This window comes from Hemiscyllium ocellatum, chromosome 18, assembly GCF_020745735.1.
Source record: "Hemiscyllium ocellatum isolate sHemOce1 chromosome 18, sHemOce1.pat.X.cur, whole genome shotgun sequence".
Lineage (NCBI taxonomy): Eukaryota > Metazoa > Chordata > Chondrichthyes > Orectolobiformes > Hemiscylliidae > Hemiscyllium > Hemiscyllium ocellatum.
In genome coordinates this window covers 36,819,595-36,847,362 of record NC_083418.1, presented here as the reverse complement: position 1 = coordinate 36,847,362, position 27,768 = coordinate 36,819,595, and the positions used below count along the sequence as shown (strand labels likewise).

Sequence of the window (27,768 nt, the reverse complement as noted above, 5' to 3'; positions counted from 1 at the left end):
AGGATGATGGGAAAAAGTTACCTAAAATTCCAAAGCGGTTTTGAACAATTGGGTCAAGGGTCTGACCAGTGGCAGATCGAGTTTAATTTGGATAAGTGCAAGGTATTGCACTTTTTGTAAAACAAACAAAGGTGGGACATTTACAATTAAAATGCAGGCCTTGAATAATGTTGTAAAACAGAAAGACCTAATGTTCAAGTACATGATTATTTCAGGTTTGCATCACAGATAGATAGTGTGGTTAAGAAAGCATGTAACACGCTTGCTTTCATTGCTCAGGCATTTGAACATAGAACTTTGAATGGTACGTTAAGGTTGTACAAGATATTGGTGAGGTCTCTTCTGGAGTACTGAGTCAAGTTCTGGTCTCTCTCTGTTATAGGAAGGATATTATTAAGCTGGAGGGGGTTCAGAAAAGATCTACCAGGATGTTGCTGGGAATGGAGGGTTCGAGTTTTAAGGAGAGGCTGAAAAGGCAGAGACTTTTTTCACTGGAGCATAGCTGGTTGAGAGGTGACCTTACAGAGGTTTATAAAATCATGAGGGGTATAGATAATGTGAATGTCAGGTATCTTTTCTCTATGATAGAGGATTTCAAGACAAGGGGGCATATCTGTAAGGTGAGAGGAGAAAGATTCTTTTTTTAAATGGGGTTTTTTTTTTACACAGAGAGCAGTTCGTGTGTGGAATAAACTTGCAGAGGAAGTGGTGGATGTGGTACATTAAAATGTTTTTTTTAATTTAGAAAAGAACATAAATATTAAATATTTGGAGGAATATGGGTCAAGAACAAACAGGTGGGACCAGTTTAGTTTGAGACTATAGTCAGCATGGACTGATTCGACCAAAGGGTCTGTTTCTGTGCTATATGACTCCATGACTCTAAGTAAATGTCAAAATACTATTCTGTACTGAATTTCATGGTCTGTACCCGTCTTTCACCTTCATAAAATTAAGCTCATCCAAAGCTCTGCTGCACATTTCCTAGCCCATACCGAGTCCATCCCTTGAAACTGCTGATTTTCACTCCCAGCTTGCAATGTCTGAATTTAAAAGTTTCCATCCTTGTTTCAAATGATTCCATGTCCTCGTCCCTCTTTCTCTCTGTAAATACCTTCAGTCCTACAACTGTCCGAGATCTCCGCACTCGTGCAATTTTGAAATCTTGTGCATCCTCGATTGTAGCCACATCACTGGCATTCAGTGGGTAATTGATTTATGTATTGTCACAGGTATCTTGTTATAAAATACAGTGAGAAATGTTGTGTAGTATTGCCATGCTTCAGCACCATCTTAAAACACAGAAAATTAAACCAAAACATGGAATAAGGCAGAAAAATGAAAAAAAAGTATCCAACTTTACAGTCCTTGTTGAGTGCTCTATCATGGCCAAGGGCCTAGTGACCAGGCAAGAGCCCCCTTTGCTGCACTGCTGCCATTGGAATGAACATCACAGTCTTTGGCGCTATCAAGGAGTCCTCACTTTGGGCTTTGCCTCCACCGCTGCCCACAACCTGCCGAGTTCCTATTCCAGAGGCACCGTCACTGCCACAGGCCGAGTCTGTGGGCCCACGTTTCCAGCCTACCATAGCCAGGCACCATCACCGCTGTAACCAACACTCCACTGCCATCACTCCAGCTTCCCCACAATGTCAGAGGATGAAGAAAAGCAAAAGGAGGAAGAAACAAACAAACAAAAGGAGGGAGAGAGAGAGGAGTCGGCCAACCTGGAGCATGCACTGGCCATGTTTCCATAGAGAAGGTTTGAAAATAGTGAATCAACTTTCTCTATTAAAAACCAAAACTGTGCTTTCAAACTTTAAAAAGCCTTCCAGATTGAAATATATTTTCCTCAAAGACTAAATAGAAAGAAATTTGTTACATTGCTTGGTAATCAATACAAACCTGCAGCATTTTAGGAAACTCTTTACTCCCTGTCGATATAATGACTGGCACCAGAAAAGGCCAACACTGGAAATAAATGACCACAGGATAAGCATGCTCTCAGTCATGAGCCAGAATTTACTATTATTCCGTTTTAATTCAAGTGAAATGGGCCGTTGAAGCATGGCGTTAGCTTACTATATGTTGACACATTACAATGTTTGAAGTAAGTGAATAAAGCAATCTTCATCTCTCCAAATCTCCACTTGGTTTTCCTTCAGATAAATTTAATGCAAACAACACAGGTACGTGATTTAGATTGGCTCCTGTTACATATGTTACAATATTGCTGGAGTTTTCCTTATCTATCCCTCCAATAGCGTTGCACTGCTGATTGTCACTGATGTGTGACAGATTAGTTTACTTTCAAAAAAATCAAGGGAGGGTATATTTTATTTTCTAACTGCTAAGCAGAAGTTGTCAGAAGGGTGTTGTAGGTATTCGTTGTTCTGTCAAGTCAGATTTCATTCGCTTTGAATGGGACTGTCCTGTGTAATCTCTGTGGATGTGTTCAGTGGACCAGCGATTTACATGTTATGCTGATGACTCAATACAGATTAAGCAACAATTTTGCCAAATGGTGGGAAATATGTGGAACAACTTGAAAGTTCCTATCCCCTCCCTCCCTGACAAGCTGCCCGTCAGTCGTAATGTATTTCATGCTTCACTTGTGATCACTTCCACCTTGAAGCCTTCTTGACCCTTGCATTCTCATCATCCGGATGAAGCTCGGTTTGAACTGGAAGAGGAAAGTATACGTTCCGTAGCTGCAAAGAGCGCGCTTCGCTACCACGGTTTTTCATTTAGGAGTTTAATTACTCTAGCTGTCTGGGTGCTAATGGAAGAACCGAAGGGGAAGCGGCAGAAAACCTGCCTGCCTATCTGCTCCTGCCACCAGCCGGTGTCTGGTAGCCAGGTGAAGCAGAACTACCCAGCCAGTGTGGAGGAGGCGGTGTGCGGGCTCATCACCCTCTACTTCGAGCTTTCCTACCGTTTCCAGTCTCTGGTAAGGCACTGGGCGTGTGCTGAGGTTAGGACTGGTTTAGGGTTGAGCAACACAACCAGATGGGTCAGAAGCAAAACAGCTCCGGGTAAGGAGAGCGTGTTCAGCAAATTCGGGTCCTCTCAGCAAAGGCGAGAGGTGTTGGACACTTATAGTTGACTTAAAACTTTGCTTTCTCTCCATGTACCTCTTGAGTTTCTCCAGCAACGTCTGGTTTTTATTCCCGGTCTTGGGAGAGATGTGTGCTTCCTCGATGCAGATTGGAGTTTAAGTACTCAGCACTAAACGACCAGTTGGATCCATGTAGCTGAGGGTCATCCCTCTGATGTTGGAGGGGTTGTGGTGGGTGGGAGTGTGGTGGTGGCAATGGAACCTGCACTTGGGACCCTGATTAGTTCCGGATCTAGACACACAGGGGTTTGAAAAGTTTTACAACTTTTAAGAGTTTCTGCTCCTACTGGGCAGAAATATTTATTTTAAAACGTGGCTGCCATGGGAAATGTCAATGACATTTCTGAGCTAGTAAAAAAAACTTCTATTGTGAATATGAAAAATGTGAACCTTTTCATTTTAATTAATTTGAGTTAAATATATTAACAGCGTGTGCTACGTACAGTATTGAAGATGTCTAGATTCAACAATGAAATTGCCTTTCCCCAAAAATACACACACGTATAGAGTCATAGAGATGTACAGCATGGAAACAGACCCTTCGGTCCAACCTGTCCATGCTGACCAGATATCCCAACCCAATCTAGTCCCACCTGTCAGCACCCGGCCCATATCCCATCCAAATGCCTCTTAAATGTTTCATATGTATATATTTTAAATCTCTAGATTCCAGGATTAAGGAAATTTGTTTTGCTGTATTAGTGCTATTGACTTCTAGGGAGGTTAATAGGAGAAGTTTGACCCTGCCTTTATGCGTCACTTCAGTGCTAATATCAGGGTTTACAAAGTACCCAAGAAGGTCCTTCACATTTCCTGAGAATGATAAATTGCTGAAATATTTTAGAGAGCATGGATCACACCACATGCCACCTCAAAATATTTGCCTGTGAGAGGTGTCCCTCAAGTGAAAGAAAATCAGTAAGAGGTCCAGATACTATGTAAAAACACTGCTTGTCTCTGTACAAGTCCAGTGACCAGTATCAGACTTTGATACATTATAAAAGTACCCGTGTTAATGAGATGAAGTCATCAATATCTTTTATTGATTAAGTGTTATGATTATTTTTATTCACAATTTGATTATAGTACAATACAAGAGGCACATACTGTATTCTTTGGTCAGAACTTCAGTTATTGGGGAACTGTGGATGCTGTAAAATTATGGCAGGCTTTTTTTTTCAGTAGAAATGCACTGAACTGGAAATAAGTGAAGGCGGTTTGTAAAATGGAGCAGTTCAGTAATGTGTGTACTGGAGCATTCCAGATTAGCAGTCTAGGATTGGCTAGTATTTAATTTTGAAAATATATCACACTACTGCATTTGTTGAGCGTATGGGAGGAGCTAAAACCTAATGAGCCTGCCCTATGACAGACTCATTTACAGCACAGAAGGTCACCATTCTGCCTATCCAATCTAGGTTGGCTCTCCACCAATCAATCCAATCAGCCCATTTCCCAGCTCTAACTGCATAGCCCTGCAAGTGTTTTCTTTTCAAAGCCCATCAGTTTCCTTTTCAGATCATTTATCATCTCTGTTTCCACCACTTCCATGGGCAGCAAGTTCCATGATATTACTATCTACACTTAGCGATTTTCACTAGCAAGTACTTTGGTGTTAATTTTGAGTGAAAAATCAATATTAATTTAAAAGTTAACATTTTACTACAAATATAATCCAAAGGCTGATAGATGCATATGGCAGTAGTTAGTGGGTAGACCTAAGTGAAGTTGCCTTATTCATCAAACTGGTGCTAAGTCATGAGAAAAGGTTTGCTAATTTTTAATTTTATAGGGCAGGTGGGAGCAACTTGAGTTTAAAAAGTGTCAAACAGATTGGAATTCAAATCAAACAAAATTCTGAGGAAGGGTCACTGGATCTGAAACATTAACTCTACTTTCTCCTCACAGATGCTGCCAAACCTGCCAAGTGTTTCCAACAATTTCTGTTTTTGTTTCTGACTTCCAGCATCTGCAGTTCTTTCGGTTTTTAACATTTATTTCAAGATGCTTTTCATATATCTTAAAAGCTAAAGGCAATATACTTCTGAGACCATTGAACTGCACCTTAGAAAACATTAGGACCTTCAAAATTGGAGGACAATTAGGGAAGAGTAAGTCTGGATTATTAGTATTATTACTAACTATCAGTGGTTCAAATTCTCTGCGAAGACCTTTGCTGTCAATGTCATTACAGTGGGTAAGCTCACTACCGTTAGATCAGTTGTGACCTAATGCTCAAAGATCCATACTCCTGAGTCTTCTACAGGAGTCCTGACAAACTGTGTTAATTTGAGGGACAGATTACCACCATTACAACATCAACGTAACAGTTTTTAACATAAAAGAAATTGCCTTGACAATTGGAAGTCAGGTTTAAACAGGAGTGAGAAAAAAATTGGACAGGTATTTGACGATACAGTCAATTCTTGAATTTTAAGGAGAATGTGAAGGTGAGCAAAGAGATGCCACAATGTAATATGTGGACGGAGACAGGTGAATGAAGATTTCGTACTATTACAAGTGGAAGAAGAGGGAAACAGATTAGACCAGAATCGAAGAACAGCGGAAACAAATAGGGAAGTAGGACTTAAGGGAGAAGAAACAAACAGAGGGATGTGTAGGCCTTGGGGAGGAGTTTGAAATTAATGCATTTGAGAATATGAGCCAGTAGAGCTGAGAAAAGACAGGACCTTTTGGTCAGTAGAACGTCATCTGGAACAGAATTCAGGTCATAAAATATTATATGAGTTGGAATTTATGATGAACTGAAATTCCCAGGCGTATTGAGCAAGGTTAAGTAAGTAAGAAAGTGGCAAAAACAGGGTTTTATCTGAAATAAGGGCAAAATAGCATCAGACTGGACATTTCAAAAGTGGCATAAAGCAATCTGGTTACTCTGAATGTCACAATTTAAAATGCAGCTCAAGATGGAGTAAATGTGGGGAAGTAGGTAGCATAATGATAATGTTACTGGAGTAGTGTGGTCCAGGTTAATACTCTGGGCCATGGGTTCAAATCCACCAGCATTGTGGAATTGAAGGCTCATTTCAGTAATGGTGGGCATGAAATTATTATCAGTTGTCATTGAAAACCCATTTAGTTTAATAGTGGTTTTTAAGAAAGGAATTCTGCCGTCTTTGCCCAGTCTCTTCTACGTGTGATTCTGGACCAACAGAAATGTGCTTAACTCTTCAATGTCCTCTGACATTACTCATGGCCAAGGAAGGCACTTAGTTGAAGGAAAATTAGAGACAGCAATCCATGTCAGACATCCCATGAAAGAAAAGAAACAACAAGTTATATTTTAGGTGTACAAACTACCCATTGCCTCAATTGTCATTATTTCACCTGTATGTCCTGATTTTATTAGGGAACAATTTTCATTACTTGTTAAACTGTTTCCTTCTTACATTTTTATTTTGGCATGTTGCCAAGTGCTCCCAGCAACTATCAAATGGTGATGTGATGTCCCAGCAGCTCCCACCCAGCATCCTCTACACAGTGTTCCAGATCAATGCTTTCTGTTTTTATGGCTTTCACTAGTGAAAGTGCATTGTGAGATTATGCTTAACTTTTATTATGTTGAATACACGCAAATGTTCTAACCCTGAATGGGAAACACATTGCTAGTGCAAATGTTGAAACTGCTCAATGTAAATGACAGAGTAAAGGTGTGATTCTCAATGTGAAATTAGTCATAATTTAGTAAAGTAAAATCGGTAATCATGCTGTTAACAGCATTTGCCATCTTGGATTGCTACTGCCAACCATTTGTTCCATCCTGCAAAAGAGCAATGAGTGAGAAAGACATATATGTTCTGCTGCATTCAACACAGAAGATAACATGGCAGCACAGTGAAGCAGTTTAGATAATAAAACACAGACTGGTAATGTAGCTTGGTAGTCTTTATGAGAAGAGCACACCAATTAACCTTGTCTTTATCCAGTGAAGGATATGAATTTTTATGAAAACATCAAGAAACAAGAGAGAGATCTCAAGTATAAGCCCCAGGGAGAAACAAGAAACCTCTGATGCAAGCCATGGCTGGTTTAATCATCTTATAGTATGAAACAGCTTTAAAAACGTACAAAGAAGCTGCACATGCTGCTAGTATATTCCCAGAGAAATTGTGGCAGATTAGAGGACAGGACTACAACCCTGGCTGAATTTTCAATGTAGATAAGACATGTCAGTATTGGAAACGAGTGCTGTCCAGAATCTACAACTCCGTTAATGAGAAAAGTGCTCCTAGCTTTAAGGTTTTGAAAGAACACCTTGTTCTGTTACTGCACAAATGGCACAGGAATCTGTTTGTTTATCAAAGTGAGAACCCAGGACAATGGAATGTTATAGGCGACAGTGAGGACTGCAGATGCTGAAGATTAGAGTCGAGTGTGTGGTGCTGGAAAAGTACATCAGGTCAGCCAGCATCTGAGGAGCAGGAGAATCAACATCTCGGCAAAAGCCCTTCATCAGGAATGGGACATTATGTCTAGTCTCATCTCCCTGTCACCTGGGATCGCACTGTAAGGCATGGATAACTAGGCAGAATTTCTATGACTGGTTCATGGACTACTTTGTGCCAAGGATGAATAAGTATCATGCCAAGGAAAATTTGACAGTAAAGATTCGTTGTATTTTGGACAGCGCGCATGACTTGAACTATGATGTTTTTTTATCTAAATATCAAAATGATGCTCATGCCTTCGCAAACTTCATTCATCATTCGATGGACCAGGGTGTCACAGCGAGATTGAATGTCTACTGCCTCTGTAAGACTTTCCAGACTGTTACTGAAAATTCAGATGGTGAAGGGAATCTATCTGGAAATGATTGAACATCCTGCATCCTGTTAACAACATCAGTGATACAGGGGATGAAGACTCAATTTGTTGCCTGAACAATGCTTGGAAGAAGTTGTTCCCGGGGGCTGAACAATTTGTTTGGTTCCAAACTGACCACTGTTCATAATGAGTTTGTGAATCTGGCATAGTAGGTGAGTTGAGAGGTTGGAAGGGATGATATTATGTAGTTACTCAAGTCCCATTCAAAGCTTCTCAGTAATGAGAAGATGGCAGAGCTCGATGTACAAGCATTCAGTTAAGAGCCTTTAGGTAACAGAGATAATCGCTGCTGGAAGGTGAACAGGGGCTGAGCATAAAGTATCTGCACGTTGTTTTCAAACATGTTAATGAGACCTTGCACATCCACGATTATCTGGCTGGTCACTCAGCCTAACTGGCACAGCTTGAATATATCAGCTTGTCATGATTTATGGTGCCAAGCTGTGTGAAAGAAAAGAGCCAACTCTGGATATTTTCTTCAAAAGAGCGATAACGCCTGAACCTTTCAAACCAAAGCAGTTATGGAAAATGAGGTCGCTCAGACCTACAGATGAAGAAGACAGGAAAAAGAAGGCAGAAATAAAGAAGATGAACTGAAGAAGCAGCACCTCATCCACTCAAACTCAGCAAGCCATACCAGTCACTTTTCCCAAGTTAAATATTAAATTTTTTTAAAGCACTTTAAAAAGATGGTTCAAAAGTTGTGTGTAGAGTTTATGAAAATGAAAAAATACTGGTGTAAAAATCCCCAATTTTCACAACAAAGGCGACTTAAAGAATTCATCTGTACTTATTCTCCCTTAATTTTATTATCTTTCTCATGGGAAACAAATCCCCATTTCTCGCTCTTTCATTATTTGGTGGATTTCTCTAAAACGTATCTGGTATGAATAGTGAGGAATTGCAGTACACCATGAATTTGGGTTTAGGCAATGATTCAGGAAGGATGATGAACTCAAGAATTATGATAAGTACTGTTGGATCAATGCAGCGTAGATAAACAGTCAAGTGAATTACTTTAGAAAAGAAACGAAAAGGATGGTTCAATGGTTTGCACTGCTGCCTCACAGCACCAGGGACCTCGGTTCAATTTCAATGTTAGTTGAATTGGCCATGCTAAACAAATTGCCTCATAGTGTCCAGAGATGTGCAGGTTAGGTGGTTAGCCATGGTAAAACTGCCATGTAGAGTTTTAGGGATGGGACGGGGAGGATATGGATCCGGTTGAGATGCTCTTTGTAGGGTTGGTTTAGACTTGATGTGCTGAACGGCCCCTTTCTGCATAGTAGGGATTCTGTGATTCAAGGAGGAGTCAAAACATCATTAGAACGTTATGGAAAATTGAGTCTGGTGAGGATTGGGGTAGAGATGGGAAATAAACTGTGTAGTGTTGTGAGTTTGAAGGTTAGGTTGAGAGTAAGATGCAAATTGACAGGAAGTCTGGAGGGATTAGGAAGACTTGTATTCTATTTTATTACAAGGCCTAGTTTTCATCACAGCCCTTGCTTACTTACATTGTTTCTTCAGCCTTAAATGTATAGGCATTACAATCTCCATTATTTTCTTCAAATTTGTCTATCTCATCATTTTACTTAGTCTCCGAAACCCCCTGCAGCCATATATACATTCATTTAATTTTACTCTGACAGTTTTTATTAGCCTTTCTTTCCATTTTACCACCATTTCAGATTCACTATCTGGACTGACCTTGCTAAATCCTCTCATCACTCCATTTTTGACCGGTATTAAAGGCCAATCTTATCAAGCAAATTTTCCAATTATGTCTTATGATTCATTATTCTGTGTTTATTGCTTCATTTTATTCTCTGCAAAGTGCCTTGTGACAGATTCTGCATTTCAAGTTATAATTTGTGCTGTTAATATTCTTAGAAATATTGTTATTTCGATGAAATGTTTAACTAAAATCCTATCTTACTCTTTTGCTGATATGAAAGATTCCAGAATACAATTCAAACAGAACAAAGTTCCTTTGGGTGATATTACCCCTTCAGTCAACACTGTCAGAAACAGTTTACTTAATCATCAATTTCATCACCATTTATGAGACCCTGTGCAAATGATGCCTCACATGCCTACATCACAACAGTTATCATTTTCAATGTAATTGTACATGTAGCACATTGCCATATAAATACAAGTCTTTGCCTCTTTCTGTACCTAGCATATTACCTGACAATTCTAATTATGTGGAGGAGAAAGAATGTGTGGTGTTCAGCCCCTAGAATTGTCTACAAAATGGTGTGCCTATACAGAGGAAGTATCTAAGTGCCAAAACAACAGAACTAACTGCTTTCCCAGTCACCAATGACTTTGGTATTTTCTTGACTATAGGTAAAATTCCCTAGGTTGCACTTATCCACAAAATACAGATCATATTGACTCAGCTTATAACAGCGCCATCACCAAACATGGGACTGGGATATCATAGCAATTACAGAAACATGGCTCAGGGATGGGCAGGACTGGCAGCTTAATGTTCCAGGATACAAATGCTACAGGAAAGATAGAAAGTGAGGTAAGAGAGGAGGCGGAGTGACATTTTTGATAAGGATAGCATTACACTTGTGCTGGTGGAGGATATTCCTGGAAATACATCCAGGGAAGTTATTTGGGTGGAACTGAGAAATAAGAAAGAGATGATCACCTTATTGGGATTGTATTATAGACCCCCTAATAGTCAGAGGGAAATTGAGAAACAAACTTGTAAGGAGATCTCAGCTGTCTGTTAGAAAAATAGGGTGGTTATGGTCAGGAATTTTAACTTTCCAAACATAGACTGAGACTGCCATAGTGTTAAAGGTTTAGATGGAGAGGAATTTGTTAAGTGTGTACAAGAAAAATTTCTTATTCAGTATGTGGATGTACCTATGAGAGAAGGTGCAAAACTTGACCTACTCTTGGAAATAAGGCAGGGCAGATGACTGAGTTGTCAGTGGCAGAGCACTTTGGGGCAAGCGGCCATAATTCTATTAGATTTAAAGTAGTGACCAGATCTAAAAGTTGAAGTTCTAAATTAGAGGAAGGCCAATTTTGACGGTATTGGCCAAGAACTTTTGAAAGCTGATTGGGGGCAAATGTTCGCAGGTAAAGGGACAGGTGTAAATTGGAAAACCTTCAGAAATGAGATAACGAGAATCCAGAGACAGTATATTCCTGTCAGGGTGAAAGGAAATGCTGGTAGGTATAGGGAATGCTGGATGACTAAAGAAATTAAGGATTTGGTTAAGAAAAAGAATAAAGCATATGTGAGGTATAGACAGGATAAATCGAGTAAATCCTTAGAAGACTATAAAGGAAGTAGGACTTTACTTAAGAGGGAAATCAGGAGGGCAAACCGGGGTCATGGGATAGCTTTGGCAAATAGAATTAAAGAGAATCCAAAGGGTTTTTACAAATACATTAAGGACAAAAGGCTAACTAGGGAGAGAATAGGGCCCCTCAAAGATCAGCAAGGCGGCCTTTGTGTGGAGCCACAGAAAATGGGGGAGATACTAAATGAATATTTTGCATCAGTATTTACTGTGAAAAAGGATATGGGAGATATAGACTGCAGGGAAATAGATGGTGACATCTTGCAAAATGTCCAGATTACAGAGGAGGAAGTGCTGGATATCTTGAAACGGTTAAAGGTGGATAAATCCCCAGGACATGATCAGGTGTATCCGAGATCTCTGTGGAAAGTTAGAGAAGTGATTGCTGGGCCTCTTGCTGAGATAGTTGTATCATCGATAGTCACTGGAGGTTGGCAAACGTGGTGCCACTGTTTATGAAGGGTGGAAAGGACAAACCAAGGTAGTAAGAAACTATAGGCCAGTGAGCCTGACCTCGGTGGTGGGCAAGCTGTTGGAGAGAATCCTGAGGGACAGGATGTACATGTATTTAGAAAGGCAAGGACTGATTAGGGATAGTCAATATGGCTTTGTGCTTGGTAAATCAGGTCTCACAAACTTGATTGAGTTTTTTGAAGAAGTAACAAAGAGGATTGATGAGGGCAGAGCGGTAGATGTGATCTATATGGACTTCAGTAAGGCGTTCGACAAGGTTCCCCATGGGAGACTGATTAGCAAGGTTAGATCTCATGGAACACAGGGAGAACTAGCCATTTGGATACAGAATTGGCTCAAAGGTAGAAAACAGAGGGTGGTGATGGAGGGTTGTTTTTCAGACTGGAGGCCTGTGACCAGTGGAGTACCACAAGGATCGGTGCTAGGTGCACTACTTTTCATCATTTACATAAATGATTTGGATACGAGCATAAGAGGTACAGTTAGTAAGTTTTCAGACGACACCAAAGTTGGAGGTATAGTGGACAGCGAAGAGGGTTACCTCAGATTACAACAGGATCTGGACCAGATGGGCCAAAAGGCTGAGAAGTGACAGATGGAGTTTAATTCAGATAAATGCGAGGTGCTGCATTTTGGGAAAGCAAATCTTAGCAGGACCTACACACTTAATGGCAAGTTCCTAGGGAGTGTTGCTGAATGAAGAGACTGTGGAGTTCAGGTTCATAGCTCCTTGAAAGTGGAGTTGCAGTTAGATAGGATAGTGAATAAGGCGTTTGGTATGCTTTCTTTATTGGTCAGAGTATTGAGTACAGGAGTTGGGAGGCCATGTTGCTGCTGTACAGGACTTTGGTTAGACCACTGTTGGAATATTATGTGTAATTCTGGTCTTCTTCCTATTGGAAAGATGTTGTGAAACTTGAAAGGGTTCAGAAAAGATTTACAAGGACATTGCCAGGGTTGAAGGATTTGAGCTACAGGGAGAGGCTGAACAGGCTGGGGCTATTTTCCCTGGAGCATCAGAGGCTGAGGGGTGACCTTATAGAGGTTTACATAATTATAAGAGACATGGATAGGGTAAATAGGCAAAGTCTTTTCCCTGGAGTCAGGGAGTCCAGAACTAGAGGGCATAGGTTTAGGGTGAGAGGGGAAAGATATAAAAGAGACCTAAGGGGCAACTTTTTCATATGGAGGATGGTACATGTGTGGAATGAGCTGCCAGAGGAAGTGGTGGAGGCTGGTACAATTGCAACATTGAAGAGGTATCTGGATGGGTATATGAATAGAAAGGGTTTGGAGGGATATGGGCCCAGTGCTGACAGGTGGGATTAATTGAGTTGGGCTATCTGGTCGGCATGGACGGGTTGGACCGAAGGGTCTGTTTCCATGCTGTACATCTCTATGACTCTATGACATTATTTGCCAGGCCAGCAATCATTGACCATCCCTAACTGCACTTGAGAAGCTGCAGGTGAGCATCCTTCTTGAACCACCCGTGTCCGCATGTGATGTAGGTACACCCACAATATTGTGAAAGAGGAGAATTCAGGACGTCGATCCAGTGACACACAGGAAATGGTGATATAAATGAAAGTTAGGATAATCTGTGGTTTGGAGGTAACTTGCAAATGGTGGTGATCCCATGCATCTGCTGCCCTTGTCGTTGTGGGAGGCTGAGGTCACAGGTTTGGAAGGTGGCATCTAACTACCAAGAACTTACTGACTAAGTAATCTAGTTAATTTTACATAGAGTCAAGAAAATGCCACTGTCATTGGTGACTGGGAAAGCAGTTAGTTCTGTTGCTTTGATACTAGGATACCTCCTCTGTATTGGCATACCATTTTGTAGATAATTTTAGGGGCTCAACATCACACATTCTCTCTCCTGATGAAGAGTTTATGCTCGAAATGTCAACTGACCTGCTGCTTGGATGCTGCCTGACTGGCTGTGCTTTTCCATTACCACACTTTTTGACTCTGATCACCAGCATCTGCAGTCCTCACTTTCTCCTAATGGTCAATTTATATTCTACCAGACAACCAGGCTTCATCATAGCTTTGATTCAGTTATGAAGAGAATGGCTAAATGCCAAAGGAAGCAAGAGTAGCTGAACTCATTAGCATACTCTAGAATATACAACCAAGGGAAAGTTGAGACCAATATGTATCTGGCAACTTGTAGCCTAATTAATACAACATAAAATTATTATGATTGTTAAGAATAATACTGCATGTGTTCCTCGAGAAAGTTTCCTGACTCAGTCATCTTCAATCACTCTGTCAGTGGCTTTTCCATAATAGGTTCAGGAGTATGGCTGCCAACTGATGATTCTAAATTGTTCTACCACAGTTCTGATGCTGAAGTAGCCCACATTGGCATATAATTCGAATTGAGTAACATTCATGCTTAGGCCGATAAATTACAGTTTACATGTACACAATATAGCTAAGCGTTACAGCCATAGAGTTGTATAACAGTCCAACTCGTCCATGCTGACCAGGTGTCCCAAACGGAAATAGTCGTATTTGCATGCATTTAGTTCATATTCCCATAAAAAACTTTCCCTATTCATATTCCTGTCCAAAAGCCTTTTAAATGTTGTAATTGTATCCACCTCTACTACTTCCTCTGGCAGAACATTCCATTAGCATACCACCTTCTATGTGAAAAAGTTGCCTCTCAGGTCCCTTTTAACTCTTTCCAGTCTAACCTTAACCCTGTGCTGTCTAGTTTTGGACTCCCCTACCCTTGAACAAAAAACCTTGACTATTCACCATACCTTTGACCCTGGTGATTTTATAAACCTCTCTAAAGTCACCCCTCAGACTCCTATGCTCCAGGGAAAAAAGTCCCAGCCTGTCCTTATAACTCAAACTTTCCAGTTTAGGCACAGATATTTCCAGCAAAAATCCAAACAGCTTCCTTGACGTTCATTGGCATCAACGTCTTAAAATTTTCATTGTGACCATCTTGGGAGTTTGCAGTAGACCAGAACAGCTTTATTGGAAGCAATTGAAGCAAAGGTTAGATACTGTCCAAAAAGAGCTAATTTCCTGGTCCCTCGATGATTCTGCGCTGTCTATATGGCTGTGTGGAGGAATACTTACAAACCCTTGGACAGATGCAGCTGCACCAACATTCAAGAAGTTTGACATATCCAGACATAAAGGTCTAATGGAACAGGAACAGGCTATTCAGATCTTTGAGCCTGCTCTACCATCTAGTTAGAACATGGCAATTCGTACTTTAGATCCACCCACCCACTGGGTTCCCTAATCATGGATACAATTAGTGAATAAAAATCCATCAGTCTCCATTTCTAATCTTTTCAAATACCTAGCTTCTACAGCTTTCTGGAGGGAAGAACTCCAGACTGCACACATCTTGTGTCATTACCTGTGATGTATCCAACCTCAATTTCTCTTTGTTAGCAATTGATTGATCACGTTTTTCTTAATACTTTGATCTAGCAATGTTATAAAATTATGCAGTCAGTGAAATAATGGTGCCAGACGTTTCCTTACTCCTGGGTGTAGAAAAGGACACTGGCTGGTGATCAGGTGATTTCAGTGACCATCACTCACTCTGTTTGGTGTTTCCCCTTTATTCCAGGCAGAGATCTTTGAACAAGATAACATTGCTTTGCCCAGGGTTTCTGGCTATTTCCGGCAAGTGGCTGAAGAGGAGGAGCAGAATGCAAAAACCTTAATTGACTACCAGAAGGAACGAGGTGGTCACTATTGCACCAAGGACATTAAGGTATCACCAAATGTTTGACCAGCTCAGAAGTGAGTCAGCAGCAGATAGGATTTTCTGACCATCCCATAGTATACCATGCCAAGAAAAATACACTTATCCAAAAGCAGTTAGATTTGATATTAATGAATCAATTGACTAACATTGATTCTGATACATACAATTGTCACAGTATCAGCCTGCTCAAAATTTTATGCAACTGAAGAATCTTAAATGTGATTGGAATAGTGTCAACGGTTAACTCGTAAATTTGCGGTCATTCGAAAAACACAGCCAATACCAGATTGAAATCTTTTCTGAGGCATTGCATTCACTTGCTCCTGTAATTTTTTTGTGATTTTGAGAGTTGATTTAAGCAGGTGACTTTTCCTTGAGAGAGGGAAATCAATGAATTATCATGTAAATGAATGTGTGGCATACAAGTATGTTCTTATTAACAGGTCTGGTTGCTGGCCTTTAGGTCAAATAGATAAATGAATTACACAAACAAGCCATAGGTATCAATGAGATATATATTGTGGTGCTGAACCCCATCAAAGATTGTTGCCTTATTTAATAAGGGGACAGGTTGAGTGAACCCTGCAACTTTATGGACATGGGTGGAAGGTTTTTTTTCCAAACCTTTTGCAAATAACTGCAAATATAATAAAAGTACAAAAGCTGCAGTTTGAAATGTATATAAAAGAGACTATGATGGTTATTTTATCTAAGCTATTTAATAATTCTGAATTTCAAACTGGAAAAGGTTCAAATAATGTCAAACTGTCAGCAAACTCAATGTTTATTTATTTACTTCTTACCCCACCTGAGTAATTACATGTGACTGTCATGCACCATAACAGTTCAATCTCGACTGTTACTGACAAATGATGCTATCAACATTAAGTGTTGAATTCTATTAAGACCTGTAGTCGCAGTCATGTCTTAATCAAATTACAGTCCAATCTAGCAATGATTGCATGTCTGGGTAGCAATGATTGCATGTCTGGGTAGCAGGCCTTATGCATTCAGTCTGTAGGTATTAACAAGAATGTTGGGGTACCAATAGAAACGTTTGACATTAACATAGCCTCTTCCCTGACCGCTTGATGTGCCAGACCGGTTGACAACCAATGAAGCACTTTCTAAGCATAATCACTGTTGTAGTACGGTCCTGAGATATCCTCACCAAATATTTACCAGAGGTAAAGACACACAGAGACAAGCAAAAGAAAAGAAAACTTACATTTATACAGCACACTTCATAGTGCACAAGCACTTGTTATCCTATGATGTCGTGCAACTTAATTAACAATTATGAACAGTAATTTACATTATAACAATGAGTTATAACTGCTAAGAAAACAATAGCCAGTTTGGGCACAGCAGAATCAGCAATGTGTATTGGTCAGGTAATATGTTCTGAGCTGTGAATCAAGAGGTAATATCATTCAGGACATGAGGAACACTTTTGAAAAGGTGTATTGGGATCTCTTATAATGTAGCACTCCCACAGTTCATTAGTGGAATGCAAGAACATTATAAATGGCTCCTTGGTGAATTTCAGTTGGATTCATTGCAATGGTCCACTAATGAAATATTCAGAATACTAGGTTTTTTTTTACTTTTCTCAGAGACGAGGGTGGATACATGGAAAAACCCCATCCCTGACACTTCATCTTTTTCACATGACCTTTTCAGTATTCTTTTTTTCCTTCCAGAAACCCAGAACTGAGTCAGTCCAGAACATCTGTCAAGCGCTGGCTCTGACATTGCGCCAATGGAAAACTGTGGCAACATTCTTGGAAGAATTGTGCACACTGGGCAAAAGTTGCACAGACCCTCATACCACCAGCTTCATCAGGAAACAACTGCTTGCCCCCAAAATCCAACAAATCAAAGTGGTCAGTGCTTTGATCACCAACGCTAACCGTCTGGGTTGTACAGATGAAGGGCAAGTTAGCTTTGGGGAATACCTCATTGACCAGCTGCAGGAAGAGTTGGAGAAGCCACCTGCCTGAGGTGGTCATCATTTGTTTTATATTCCACAAACCAAACCTTTTCTAATTGCATTGTATCAAATTCACTCCTTTAAAAAGATTCTCCCTTTTTCTAGGTTAAGAATTTAAATGTTCTTAATAAAAAGAAAGAAATAACGTTTTATATTGTTTCTGAAAATAGATATGTCATGGAGAACAGAGTGAGTATTGTCTGCTCCATTGTGCACTGCACTTTGTACTATTTCCCAACGTTCCTATACAGCCGTGTAAGGAAGGACAGGAGACCACTTACAAAAGGTATTTAGATACAAAACTCTCAAGTTATTTCTTTATTAATAATATAGAATAGCAAGAGGTGAGAATATGATTTTGATTCAAGTAGTCCTGTTGTTTTTTAAAGTGATTTGTCCTTTTACCAAATACATCAATTGTGTTAAATTCTTCCACTGTATCACGGATTAATTTCATCCTCGCCATCTCCTAAAGCAGGAATTGTTCAACTTTTCCATATATAAAACTGACTAACCAGGAATTTTTTGTGGTCTTTTACAATGACTCCTTTTCTTTCCCATACAATGTGGATAATCCTCGTGAAATCACGATGTCAAAGAATTATTTCCACTTTTTTTGTGCAACTACATGCAATTAGAAAACCAAGATTTATTGAATCTATATAATCTTAGGGTCACTGGGCCCCAAACGTTAATTCTGATTTCTCTCCACAAATGCTGCCAGACCTGCTGAGCTTTTTCAGCAACTTTTTTTTGTTATCTGCAAAGCTTGTCGTCCCTAGAATGAGCAGTCGAAGGGAGCAAACATTCCGCAGTCTGTGTACACATGGTGCTCCAGTATATACTCTGGGCTGTAGGTCAACCTTGTACTACATTGACGCCGCTTCCTCGAGATTGTTTCCATTGATGTTTAGAAAGCCATCCTTTATTTACGGTTTTTGACAACAGCAATATATCCAGGGTGTCTGTTAAAGGACTATGCAATGCTGTGGCAGCGCCTTTGATCGTTTTCTTTTCTCTAATCGTGCTGGGGTTAGGTGAAGTGGTGCTTAACGGTAACCGCTCTGTATGGCTTTGAGCTGTCCTGCACTAACTGTATTGCAATTCATAGCAAGGGTCTTCCATGGAAAAAAAAGACATTGGGCGATACATAGAGACGGGATATTCACTAAGCTGTACCAGTCTGAGTGGGGGTGGGGAGTGGCGGTGGAGGGTGCTTAATGTTCCCCCCACCCGGCGGGAATTTCTCTCTGTGGCCCAGAGACTGACAGTAACTTTTAATGCTGGTTCTAAAATGCAGTTCCAATCTCTCAAGACAACTGAAAATATAGTTTTATAACCGATTAAAAATTCCAAAGATTCTATGGCAGTGTATTTTTTTCCTTTGGAAGCAAAGATGTTGAAATCTATTTTCTAAATATTTTTCATACAGCATTTTTTATTTTAAAAAAGGATATTGTTACTGCCTTGCTTAACAATCATTTGAAGGACTGGGTTTAGTATTGGTCCTGTAAACTGTTCAGTTGGATCTGGTTCACAATATATTCTGTCAGTGTCCCATGTCAGTGTGCTGATGAATGGTGTTTGTAAATTGCTGTAGGTGGGTTGCTTTTGCACTGGTGTGGTCATCTCATTGTTTCACAGTAGATGATCTATCTCATGGATCTGTGCCCAGAATCAAATAAAGAAATCTGTGGGGAAAAAAAGTGTTTTACTCCTAGTTTGTGTTGCAAAATCTCGGATGTCGCCCTGGAGAGCGCACTTAGCGCGCTTAACTCGCATTCTGTTCAAATGTTTGTTTTCAGAACTATTTCCCCACCTTCTGTTTTGATCTCTGAACGCCCGCTACTCGCATCATGGTCGATAATCGGGTCAGTGAGGCCGAGGTGTGACAGCCACACCCCGCACCGGGCGGGTCATGATCCCGGTAGCCGACCTCCCCACTCCCCGCCAGCGCGTTGCTGCCTTACCGTCCGGTCAGTTGGACCCTTGGGAAAACTCCGGGGGGGAAGGCTTATCGCTCCGTTCGTTTCAAAATGTCAAAGATGTCCCCCTGACTTTTGTGTGCAGAAAACGGTGAAAATTTTCGGATCTGTCCATTGGGGGGTGGGGGATGTTAAGCAAATCCTTCCAGCTGTCAGAAAGAGAGATCGAAATATCCCACATTGTCAGTTTAAATCCGTCTGAGACCTGGGACGGTCCGGCTGACTGTCTCACTGTGACACTTACCTGCTCTTCCCGGGAGTAGTCCCATTGCCAGAGAATTTTAGAATTAGATGCGAGCGTTTGTGACTGCAATGAAAAGTCCTTCACACTCTCAAGTTGACCTCCCTCCCAAGCCGCTGGATGTATCGGAGAGTGACCCAGAAACTCTGTGGGAAAGGGGAGAATTTCGAGAAGGTTTTGAAGAAGGAGGTTGAAGGTGAACGAACTGTTAGAGAGAGGGGCTGCACTACAGAATGGAGAGAGAGAGAGAGAATTGAAGAGGTTTGAGGCAAGTAGACAGAGACTATAACAGGAACATTTTAAACTGTGAGAGATTGGGCTTGGAGCCATAGACGCCAGGAAATTAGGGGGGCAGATTTTCAGAACAGGCTGAAAGCCACCTAGGAGAGACCCCGAGTCTTGGAGGGGGATAACGACCTGTCGCGGGCCTTAGTAACTGTCCTGCGTCCTGGTGCCCCGTCAGCAGGTCTCCGGACGAGTAACAGCCCAGTGGCTGAGCAGCCGGTTTCTTTGACGCAGGGTTGGGTTCGATGGAAAGTAACAGCAACGATCCCATTGCAATTCTTCAACAGAGGGTTTGGTCAACACAGCGTCCCGAGAGAAACAGTGACACAGTAATAGGACAGGGAGCCCAGCTCAGATATATATAATCCCTTCACTTGTCAATGAAAGGAAACCAGCAAAAACATCCCTAGAAGACCAAAATTTATAATGACGTCGCTCATTAAAATAAAACTTCCAGAAAATTGATAAACAGTTATACGCAATTTTGGCATGGGCAATGCTTTTTGGGGGATTCTAAGCGGTGTGTATAAGCAGGGCTTGTTGACAAGAGGTCATTAGGATAGATCACTCCGTCTATCGGATCCATCCACCTTCTGCAAAGTTGGAAGAGGAAAGATGACACACACATAAAGAGGCAGAGGCCCAGAAACCTGTGTCAGGTTCCTGGCGTGTGTGGCGAGGAGCTGTTGGTGCTGAGGCAGGTGGAGTGAGGCCGCTTCGAACTAAACGTGCAGCACCCAGCGACAGTGTGTTGTTGACCCTCACATTGTGCAGCAGACTCGTATCCGGCCCCTTCACTTCATCAGAATGTTAACGAGGTAACAAAATAAAATCGCACCGGTTGATCACTTTCCAAGTATCCGATTAGAATTTGGCAAGACCACGGCCAATTCTCCAGAGAAATAGAAAATATGGGTTTCTGCTGTCACACAAGCCGTCAGAAAATGTCATCTTTTTTCTAACTGAAGTTCGAATGCCTAAATCTAGTTTCGAGAAATAATTTCAAAACATTGGTTCTTCACATGGCGACAATATTGCAGCCAAGAAGTGTGGAAATGAACGAAAACTACTTATGGACGAGTGGGATCTTTAAACTCGAATAGCAGCAGCCGAGGCAGGTACATCCTGCAAGATAGAACGGGCAATGTAACTTGCATGGACCGTTTCACTAATTAAAATCGGACTACGCTGGGTGCTGCCTTGTTTGCGCCTGAAATGTTGAAGCAACTCCGGCTTCTTATTTGACTGAACCCAGCCACACTGTTGATTTCGTTTACATCTGAAACGAAAACACGTCGAGCCTTGTTTTTCATTTGTTTTAAAACCCACGCACTGGGCAAAACAAAACAGTTCTGGCGATGTTTAAAGTAGAACAACAAACTCAAAAAGATAAAGGTAAAAACTGAAAAAGATATTTACAAAAAAACACAAAAGGAGGGATGCGCGGCGAGTGGTTAACGAATTAGCATTTAATCTAGGATTTGTCAGGCTCCGAGGGGAGGGGGGAGGGAAGGGTCTTGTGGAGAGGAGAGGATTCTGTTGCTGTTGCTGGTGCTGCTGCTGTCCTAACAGTGTGCGGACTGGCTGAAACAGCCCGAGCTGCGCCAATGGGAAATGGGCCAACCCCTATTAGAGTATGCAGCCGTACAGAGGGCAACCAGAGCTCGCGATTGGCTCAGGGACCAGCTTGGGGGTTGAGGGGATTGTGCTCCACAGCCCACAAAGTTGAGAATAAAAACGGCAAAACTTTCACTGGACACAGCACAGGTACTGAACAGTACGAGCGTGACAGCAAAGGTCCCTAAAATCAAAATATAACGAGAGAGGTGGGGGGGAAGCTCCTCTGTACACAAGTTGATTAGGATCGGGCCGTCCCAGGATGGAGATAACGGACACCTCCCTCTGCTCCTTCTCGTCCGCTGATGACTTCTACGATGACCCCTGCTTCTCGACTTCGGACATCCACTTCTTCGAGGACCTGGACCCCAGGCTAGTCCACGTAGGGCTGCTCAAACCCGACCAGCTGCCCACCGAGGATGAGCACATCCGAGCGCCGAGCGGGCACCACCAAGCCGGCCGCTGCTTGCTCTGGGCATGCAAGGCCTGCAAGAGGAAAACCACCAACGCCGACCGCAGGAAGGCGGCCACCATGAGGGAGAGGAGGCGCCTCAGCAAGGTGAACGAGGCGTTTGAGACCCTCAAGAGGTGCACCTCCACCAATCCGAACCAGAGGCTGCCCAAAGTGGAGATTCTGAGAAATGCCATCAGGTACATTGAGAGTTTGCAGGCGCTGCTCAGGGAGCAGGATGAGAACTATTTCACAGTCATGGATCAGTACAGTGTCGACTCCGATGCTTCCAGCCCCAGGTCCAATTGCTCGGATGGAATGGTAAGATACCTGTGACATGGAGAGATTCATTTACACTGTATCAGACATAAAGTGTGGGGGGAAAGGAGTAATATTAAGCCAAGACAGTTGTTTGTTTCCTAGTGAAAGATAGATTTCGTTGCATTAAAGTGTTTCGAAGACTTTGATGGTTCTGTATAGGTAGACCTTGGGAAGTCGAAGTCGTTTGACATTCCTTGCATCTCAAATACTCGCTGGCGAGTTTTAGATGTTGGATGACAGACCTTGCAGACTGTTGTCAGTATTTCAAATCGAGATGCAAGAACGGTTTGGCTGAGAGTAGACTCCCACTTTTCACGGGAGTTTGAAAGCTCGACTCAGAAAGGGAGTGAATGGGGCAGGCCGCACACACCAGCCCAGAGTACTGTGACTGTGACTGACTCTCTCTCTCTCTCTCTGGTTCACATGTTGGCTGTGTAGCTGGATTGCAGCGGGCCCACGTGTACGAGGAGACGCAGCAATTTCGACAACAACTACTTCACAGAAACGCCAAACGGTGAGTGAATGTGTTCACTGGAGGGTGGGGGTGGGGGTGGGGGTGGTGGAGGGTATCACACCCGCAAAGAGCACAGCAGGATCCCACCCTGGGAAAGGCGCCGCTGAACGCAGTAGGTCATCCCAACAAGCCTACATGTACCGAGATGTGATTTACAATGTTTACGGTTTGTAGAGAGAGAAAAAAGAACAAAACTCTCTCAGTGTGAGACCCCTGACAGCTCACGGAGATCGAAATGATTAAAATAGTTTGACGGAGAGAATACAAACCAAATGTGGGATATTTCTCAAAGTGCTGCAGCGATAGCTGCGCCTAGTGTCATAGACTCCCAAAGACGCTTTATGGCCTTCCCGTAATCGATTGACCAAGTTGTCAGCAGTTAATTCGTTTCGCTACTTAACTAATGGTGTGCATGTTCCTGTCGCGCCTCGGTGTAAGAACAAGACATGGATTTTCTCCCGGCTGTCACTAACTATCTTCTGATAATGCCCATTGTGTTTAGATTCGAGAACTGGTAAAAGTTCCGTTATTTCAAGCCTGGACTGCCTCTCCAACATTGTCGAAAGGATTTCCACCGATCGGCCCACCTGTTCCGTTATGATCGTCCCTGACGGAACCATGGGGACCCCGTCATCTCCCAGTGACGCTTCCACTTTGAACGACCCCACAGCCATCATCCCGTCACCGGAGACCTGTACCCGCACCGAGATTCAGACCGAGAACCCCATCTACCAGGTCTTATAACGCCTGGTGACAGTCTCCTGGCCCGCTTGTACCCTGAGGAGAAGGTTTGAAGGGAGCCTCAGAGGAACCGAATTCAGAAGATGTTTCATAGCCAAAAACAGCTATTAATCCAAAAACAGACCACTTGACAAACCTCCCACAAGTACTAAAGTCTAACCAATTACATATTTCATACTTATCTGCATTTAGGAACAGAAATGTGTTTTTTTTCTTTACTTTTTTAAAAATGCATCCGAAGAAACCAAAGATAAGTACAAAAGATCATGTGGACCACTTTTTGTAAAGCTTTGTGTATACTGTAAATAAGAGTTGTCTTTTGCCAATCCGTTGAAATATTTAATGTCGCTTGTTTATAGAAATGCTTGGTTTGATGTGCCAAACTAAATTTATATATTTATATATTATCAGTGTGAATGCCAAGACTGTTTCAAGAAATACGAAATAAAATAAAGGTATTTATAAAGAAAAGTTTCCGGGTTTTTTTGCCTTTGGTCGGCGGCTTGTTCCTGACAGGAAAATTCAGTCAGTTTTTGGTTTTCAAATTGTAGAAAGAAGCGGAGATTTTACCCATAGAGGCGTGTCTGTTCCACTGGTATCACTTTGAAACAGAACAAAACAGTTTTGAGTTCGACCCTCGCCCCTGAAACCCAAAACACACACACACAAACAAACACAGCTTCAAGGTCCCAGATCATTTCAATCAAACCAAGCCCTTAGTGCAATACCGGATGCTGTCAGATGTTACGAACACTCACCTGTTTTCAATGGATAAAAGATCAAACTGAATTATCCTGGTCCACGTTTAACCATCAGATCAACACAATTCAAAAACATTAATGGCCCTTATTTCTAATTTGTCTGCCACACGGCGTTTTTGAAATAGTTAACGAACATTCACAGACTGGGAGACGTCTCCTGGACGTGAGTCAGCCCAGCAGGCAAATTGGTGTCTATTGTTACAACTGGAAGTGACCACTGATCTCGTTTTAAACTGAACAAGATTGGCTGCACAGAGTCGAATAATCAAATACGGACAGCACAAAACAATCCCCCATAGTCCAATGCTGCTGTTCCTAAAATTCTGAAGTTAACATTATGATAAGCATGGAATGTATATTACCAGGGGCCAGTCTTGTTGCCTTCCTCCCATTATACCATTAAAACCCGCTCTTACCTCACACTGTGCACCAGTCATAAATGCTCAGGAAGTGTGAATGGAACTCCTTTCCCACACCTAAACAGAAACCCCACTCTCCAGGGACCTGGCTCAACAGCAGGCATTCATCAAGTCCAAGGCCACCGAAATGCGCTTTTCAAAGCCGGACGGGCGGACTGCTGCAATGTGATCCTCAAAACAGTGCAAAGGATCCCAAAATCACGGTGTCAGATTGTTGGTCACTCTAAACCGCAAAGACCAGGCACGTGAACGGGCCAAGGGTCAGTAAAACCTTGCTTAAAGCCAAAGCAACATGTTATTAGATGTCAGGATGTGTCTGAATGAATGTGTTTTGGGTAATTTAGAATGTAGTCCGAAATGTATGCCCATATGTTTCGGGAACATGCCAAAAGGAGTGAAGGATGTAGATGGTTTGACTCATCTCCCAATTTTGAATGTCTGACCAAACCAAACCATTTGTTAACGGATGCAACAAAAGGCGTCACATTAGCGAGTAGCTGTCCGTCTTCACAGCATCACAGTGAATACTTAATCCCTTCAACACACAGCGACCTTCACTTAAATCCACAAACTGTCTTAAATAACAGACGTGCTACTTTCTCATTGTAGAGGGATGGTCTCGAGGCCCTGGGTCGAATCTCTGCTCACACACTTTGTTAGTGTATTTCATCTGCATTTAAACTACTGAAAACAATGTCAACATCTTCTCGAGCACAGGCTGCAGGTCATTTTTAAATCGTATTAGCAGAGAGAAACAGAATAGCCAGAGATGAAGTCTCAGCGCAACTGGACAGCGAATCTTCATTCACGCTTATCAAACCCTACTTGATCCTACAATTGTGTCTTATTATGCGAGCATTACCTCACACGCTTATTTGGACAAGTTGCAAACATCTCCAATGCTGCCTCAGTCATTTCAGGGATGAGGTAGCGCAGCGCTCTTTTCGAAACGTTACACATCAAATATAAAGCTTTAATAATATATTAACATCAGCTGCCTGCTAATTCAGTGCATCCAATCGAAAAGTTAGCTCTAACGAACTCCAGGTAAAAAGTGAGGTCTGCAGATGCTGGAGATCAGAGCTGAAAATGTGTTGCTGGTTAAAGCGCAGCAGGTCAGGCAGCATCCAAGGAACAGGATGAAGGGCTTATGCCCGAAACAGCGAATTTCCTGTTCCTTGGATGCTGCCTGACCTGCTGCGCTTTAACCAGCAACACTTTTTCAGCTCTGACGAACTCCACACAGCATCTACACACACACACCCTACCTTCTTGCTGAGGCAAATTTGAACAGCCCCAGCAACACTGCTGATACTGCTGGAGGGACCCTTCGGAACGTAATACCTTTTATCTAATTCTGCCAACTATCGTTCTGCCTCTCTTTCGGTGTTCTCTACCGTTTATCTCAATTTAGGCCACATTCTCACCTCTGCCGAAACAAAGCAGATCTTGGTGAATTCCCTGTTTAATATTTTGATTACCATATTTTATATCAACGACCTCTAGCCTGATTCCTTCCAACGAGTGAAAGCTCTATATATTTAGGCTTGCCAAAAATATTCCATGTTGTTAAAAACTATGACCGGATTGAGCTCCAGCTTCCTTATTTCAATAACAGTCAATCTTTCCTGACAGATGCCACCTCACATTTCTGATATCAGCTGTGTCAATCCTTTTGGACCCTCTCCAGCACCTGAACAACATTTTATTGATAATATGTAGGACTGTCTGCAAGTGTGCCGTGTGTTCTTCATGTGGACTGGAGTTCTATCGTTCTGAGACAGGCAATGAAATATTTGAAGACTTCTCAGGTTCGCACAAGATCTTCACATTGCTCTCTTTTCAACTCTAAGAGCCAGCATTCTGGACTCTTGCTCTTTCTCTCTTTCCCGTCGTGGCATCTATGGTGTGTTGCGGTCACAGTGGTCAAAGAAAGTTGGGGAATTGAACCGAGATCCATGGCGGGAAAAAAAACACTATATTTCCATAATCCGTCATAACTTAGCAGAAGTTCAAGGCAAACCCTGCGTAAATGGCAGAAATGGGTGCTTATGCTGTTCCTATAGGGTTTCTAGTGGACCATCACTAAAGCGCCGTGGAATATCACTGGATATATTTTAGCAATACCAGCCAGAGCATTTATTCAGTCAGGCCACTAGATGACGCTTTCTCTACTTACCCACAGTTTAATCAGGACCTGGTAGCGCGGCACATACATTACTTTCAATCTGTTTCAAAACATAGACCTGCTTCCAATCACATGATTTTATTTTGCAGATTAAATATCACACAAAATTTGTCAACGCTGGCATCATCCATATGTATTAATTCGCTTTAAAACTGTCAGATTTTCAAGCTTGTAAAAATTTGATTTTATTAATCAAAAATAATTTCAAGAATATTTTCACATAATCACAGGAGCACAATTAATCTTATACACTCAACCAGTTGGACAAAGCGTTTAACCATATGCAACCAAAAGAATTAATATTTAGCTTTACGCATTACACTACTTTGTAATTTTAAACAAAAAATATAATGGCTATTTTAATTGTCATTTAAAAATGTTGGTGGAAAGGTTATATAATTGTAATGCAACTTAATTTACAACATAAGCGATGCCCAGGTTATTTACTTGTATTTTATTTCATCAGCACCTGACCCTGTATTTTAATTTTCTTCTATGTTTAAAATACATATGTAAAACATAAATAAGCATTTTTAATCGCAACTTTGTTTTGCAGATAGAATTTCACAGAAACTGATCATTACTTAACTTCAAAGCAAAAACAAAATTCTACACATACTGGAAAAATGAAATAAAAACAAAATGATGAAAATATTCAGCCAGTTAATCAACGTTTGTGAAGAAAGAGTTAAAGTTTTAGGTTGATAACCTTTCACTAGCTCTAGAAAACTT

The 27,768-nt window shown here is 41.6% G+C and overlaps 2 protein-coding genes across 2 annotated transcripts; both read left to right on the top strand.

Annotated features, from left to right (window-relative positions):
- Positions 1 to 2,572: 2,572 nt before the first annotated feature.
- Positions 2,573 to 19,205, top strand: zgc:172145 (Ferritin light chain, oocyte isoform-like). Its single transcript, XM_060838477.1, has 3 exons — positions 2,573 to 2,950; positions 15,380 to 15,526; positions 17,224 to 19,205. Exons 1-3 carry the CDS (start codon positions 2,783 to 2,785, stop codon positions 17,521 to 17,523), a joined length of 615 nt encoding a protein of 204 aa, XP_060694460.1. The 5' UTR covers positions 2,573 to 2,782; the 3' UTR covers positions 17,524 to 19,205.
- Positions 19,206 to 21,716: 2,511 nt separating this feature from the next.
- myod1 (myogenic differentiation 1) lies at positions 21,717 to 24,073 on the top strand. Its single transcript, XM_060838476.1, has 3 exons — positions 21,717 to 22,413; positions 22,852 to 22,927; positions 23,430 to 24,073. The coding sequence occupies exons 1-3, from the start codon at positions 21,904 to 21,906 to the stop codon at positions 23,669 to 23,671; spliced, it is 828 nt and encodes a 275-aa protein (XP_060694459.1). The 5' UTR covers positions 21,717 to 21,903; the 3' UTR covers positions 23,672 to 24,073.
- Positions 24,074 to 27,768: the final 3,695 nt, after the last annotated feature.

Excerpts from the sequence above, each read along its gene's own strand:
- zgc:172145 (XM_060838477.1), top strand. The coding sequence starts at position 2,783 with ATGGAAGAACCGAAGGGGAAGCGGCAGAAAACCTGCCTGCCTATCTGC. Across the intron at positions 2,951-15,379 it reads CCTACCGTTTCCAGTCTCTG|GCAGAGATCTTTGAACAAGA; the intron begins GTAAGGCACTGG and ends CCTTTATTCCAG. Across the intron at positions 15,527-17,223 it reads ATTGCACCAAGGACATTAAG|AAACCCAGAACTGAGTCAGT; the intron begins GTATCACCAAAT and ends TTTTCCTTCCAG.
- myod1 (XM_060838476.1), top strand. The coding sequence starts at position 21,904 with ATGGAGATAACGGACACCTCCCTCTGCTCCTTCTCGTCCGCTGATGAC. Across the intron at positions 22,414-22,851 it reads CCAATTGCTCGGATGGAATG|CTGGATTGCAGCGGGCCCAC; the intron begins GTAAGATACCTG and ends TTGGCTGTGTAG. Across the intron at positions 22,928-23,429 it reads CTTCACAGAAACGCCAAACG|ATTCGAGAACTGGTAAAAGT; the intron begins GTGAGTGAATGT and ends CATTGTGTTTAG.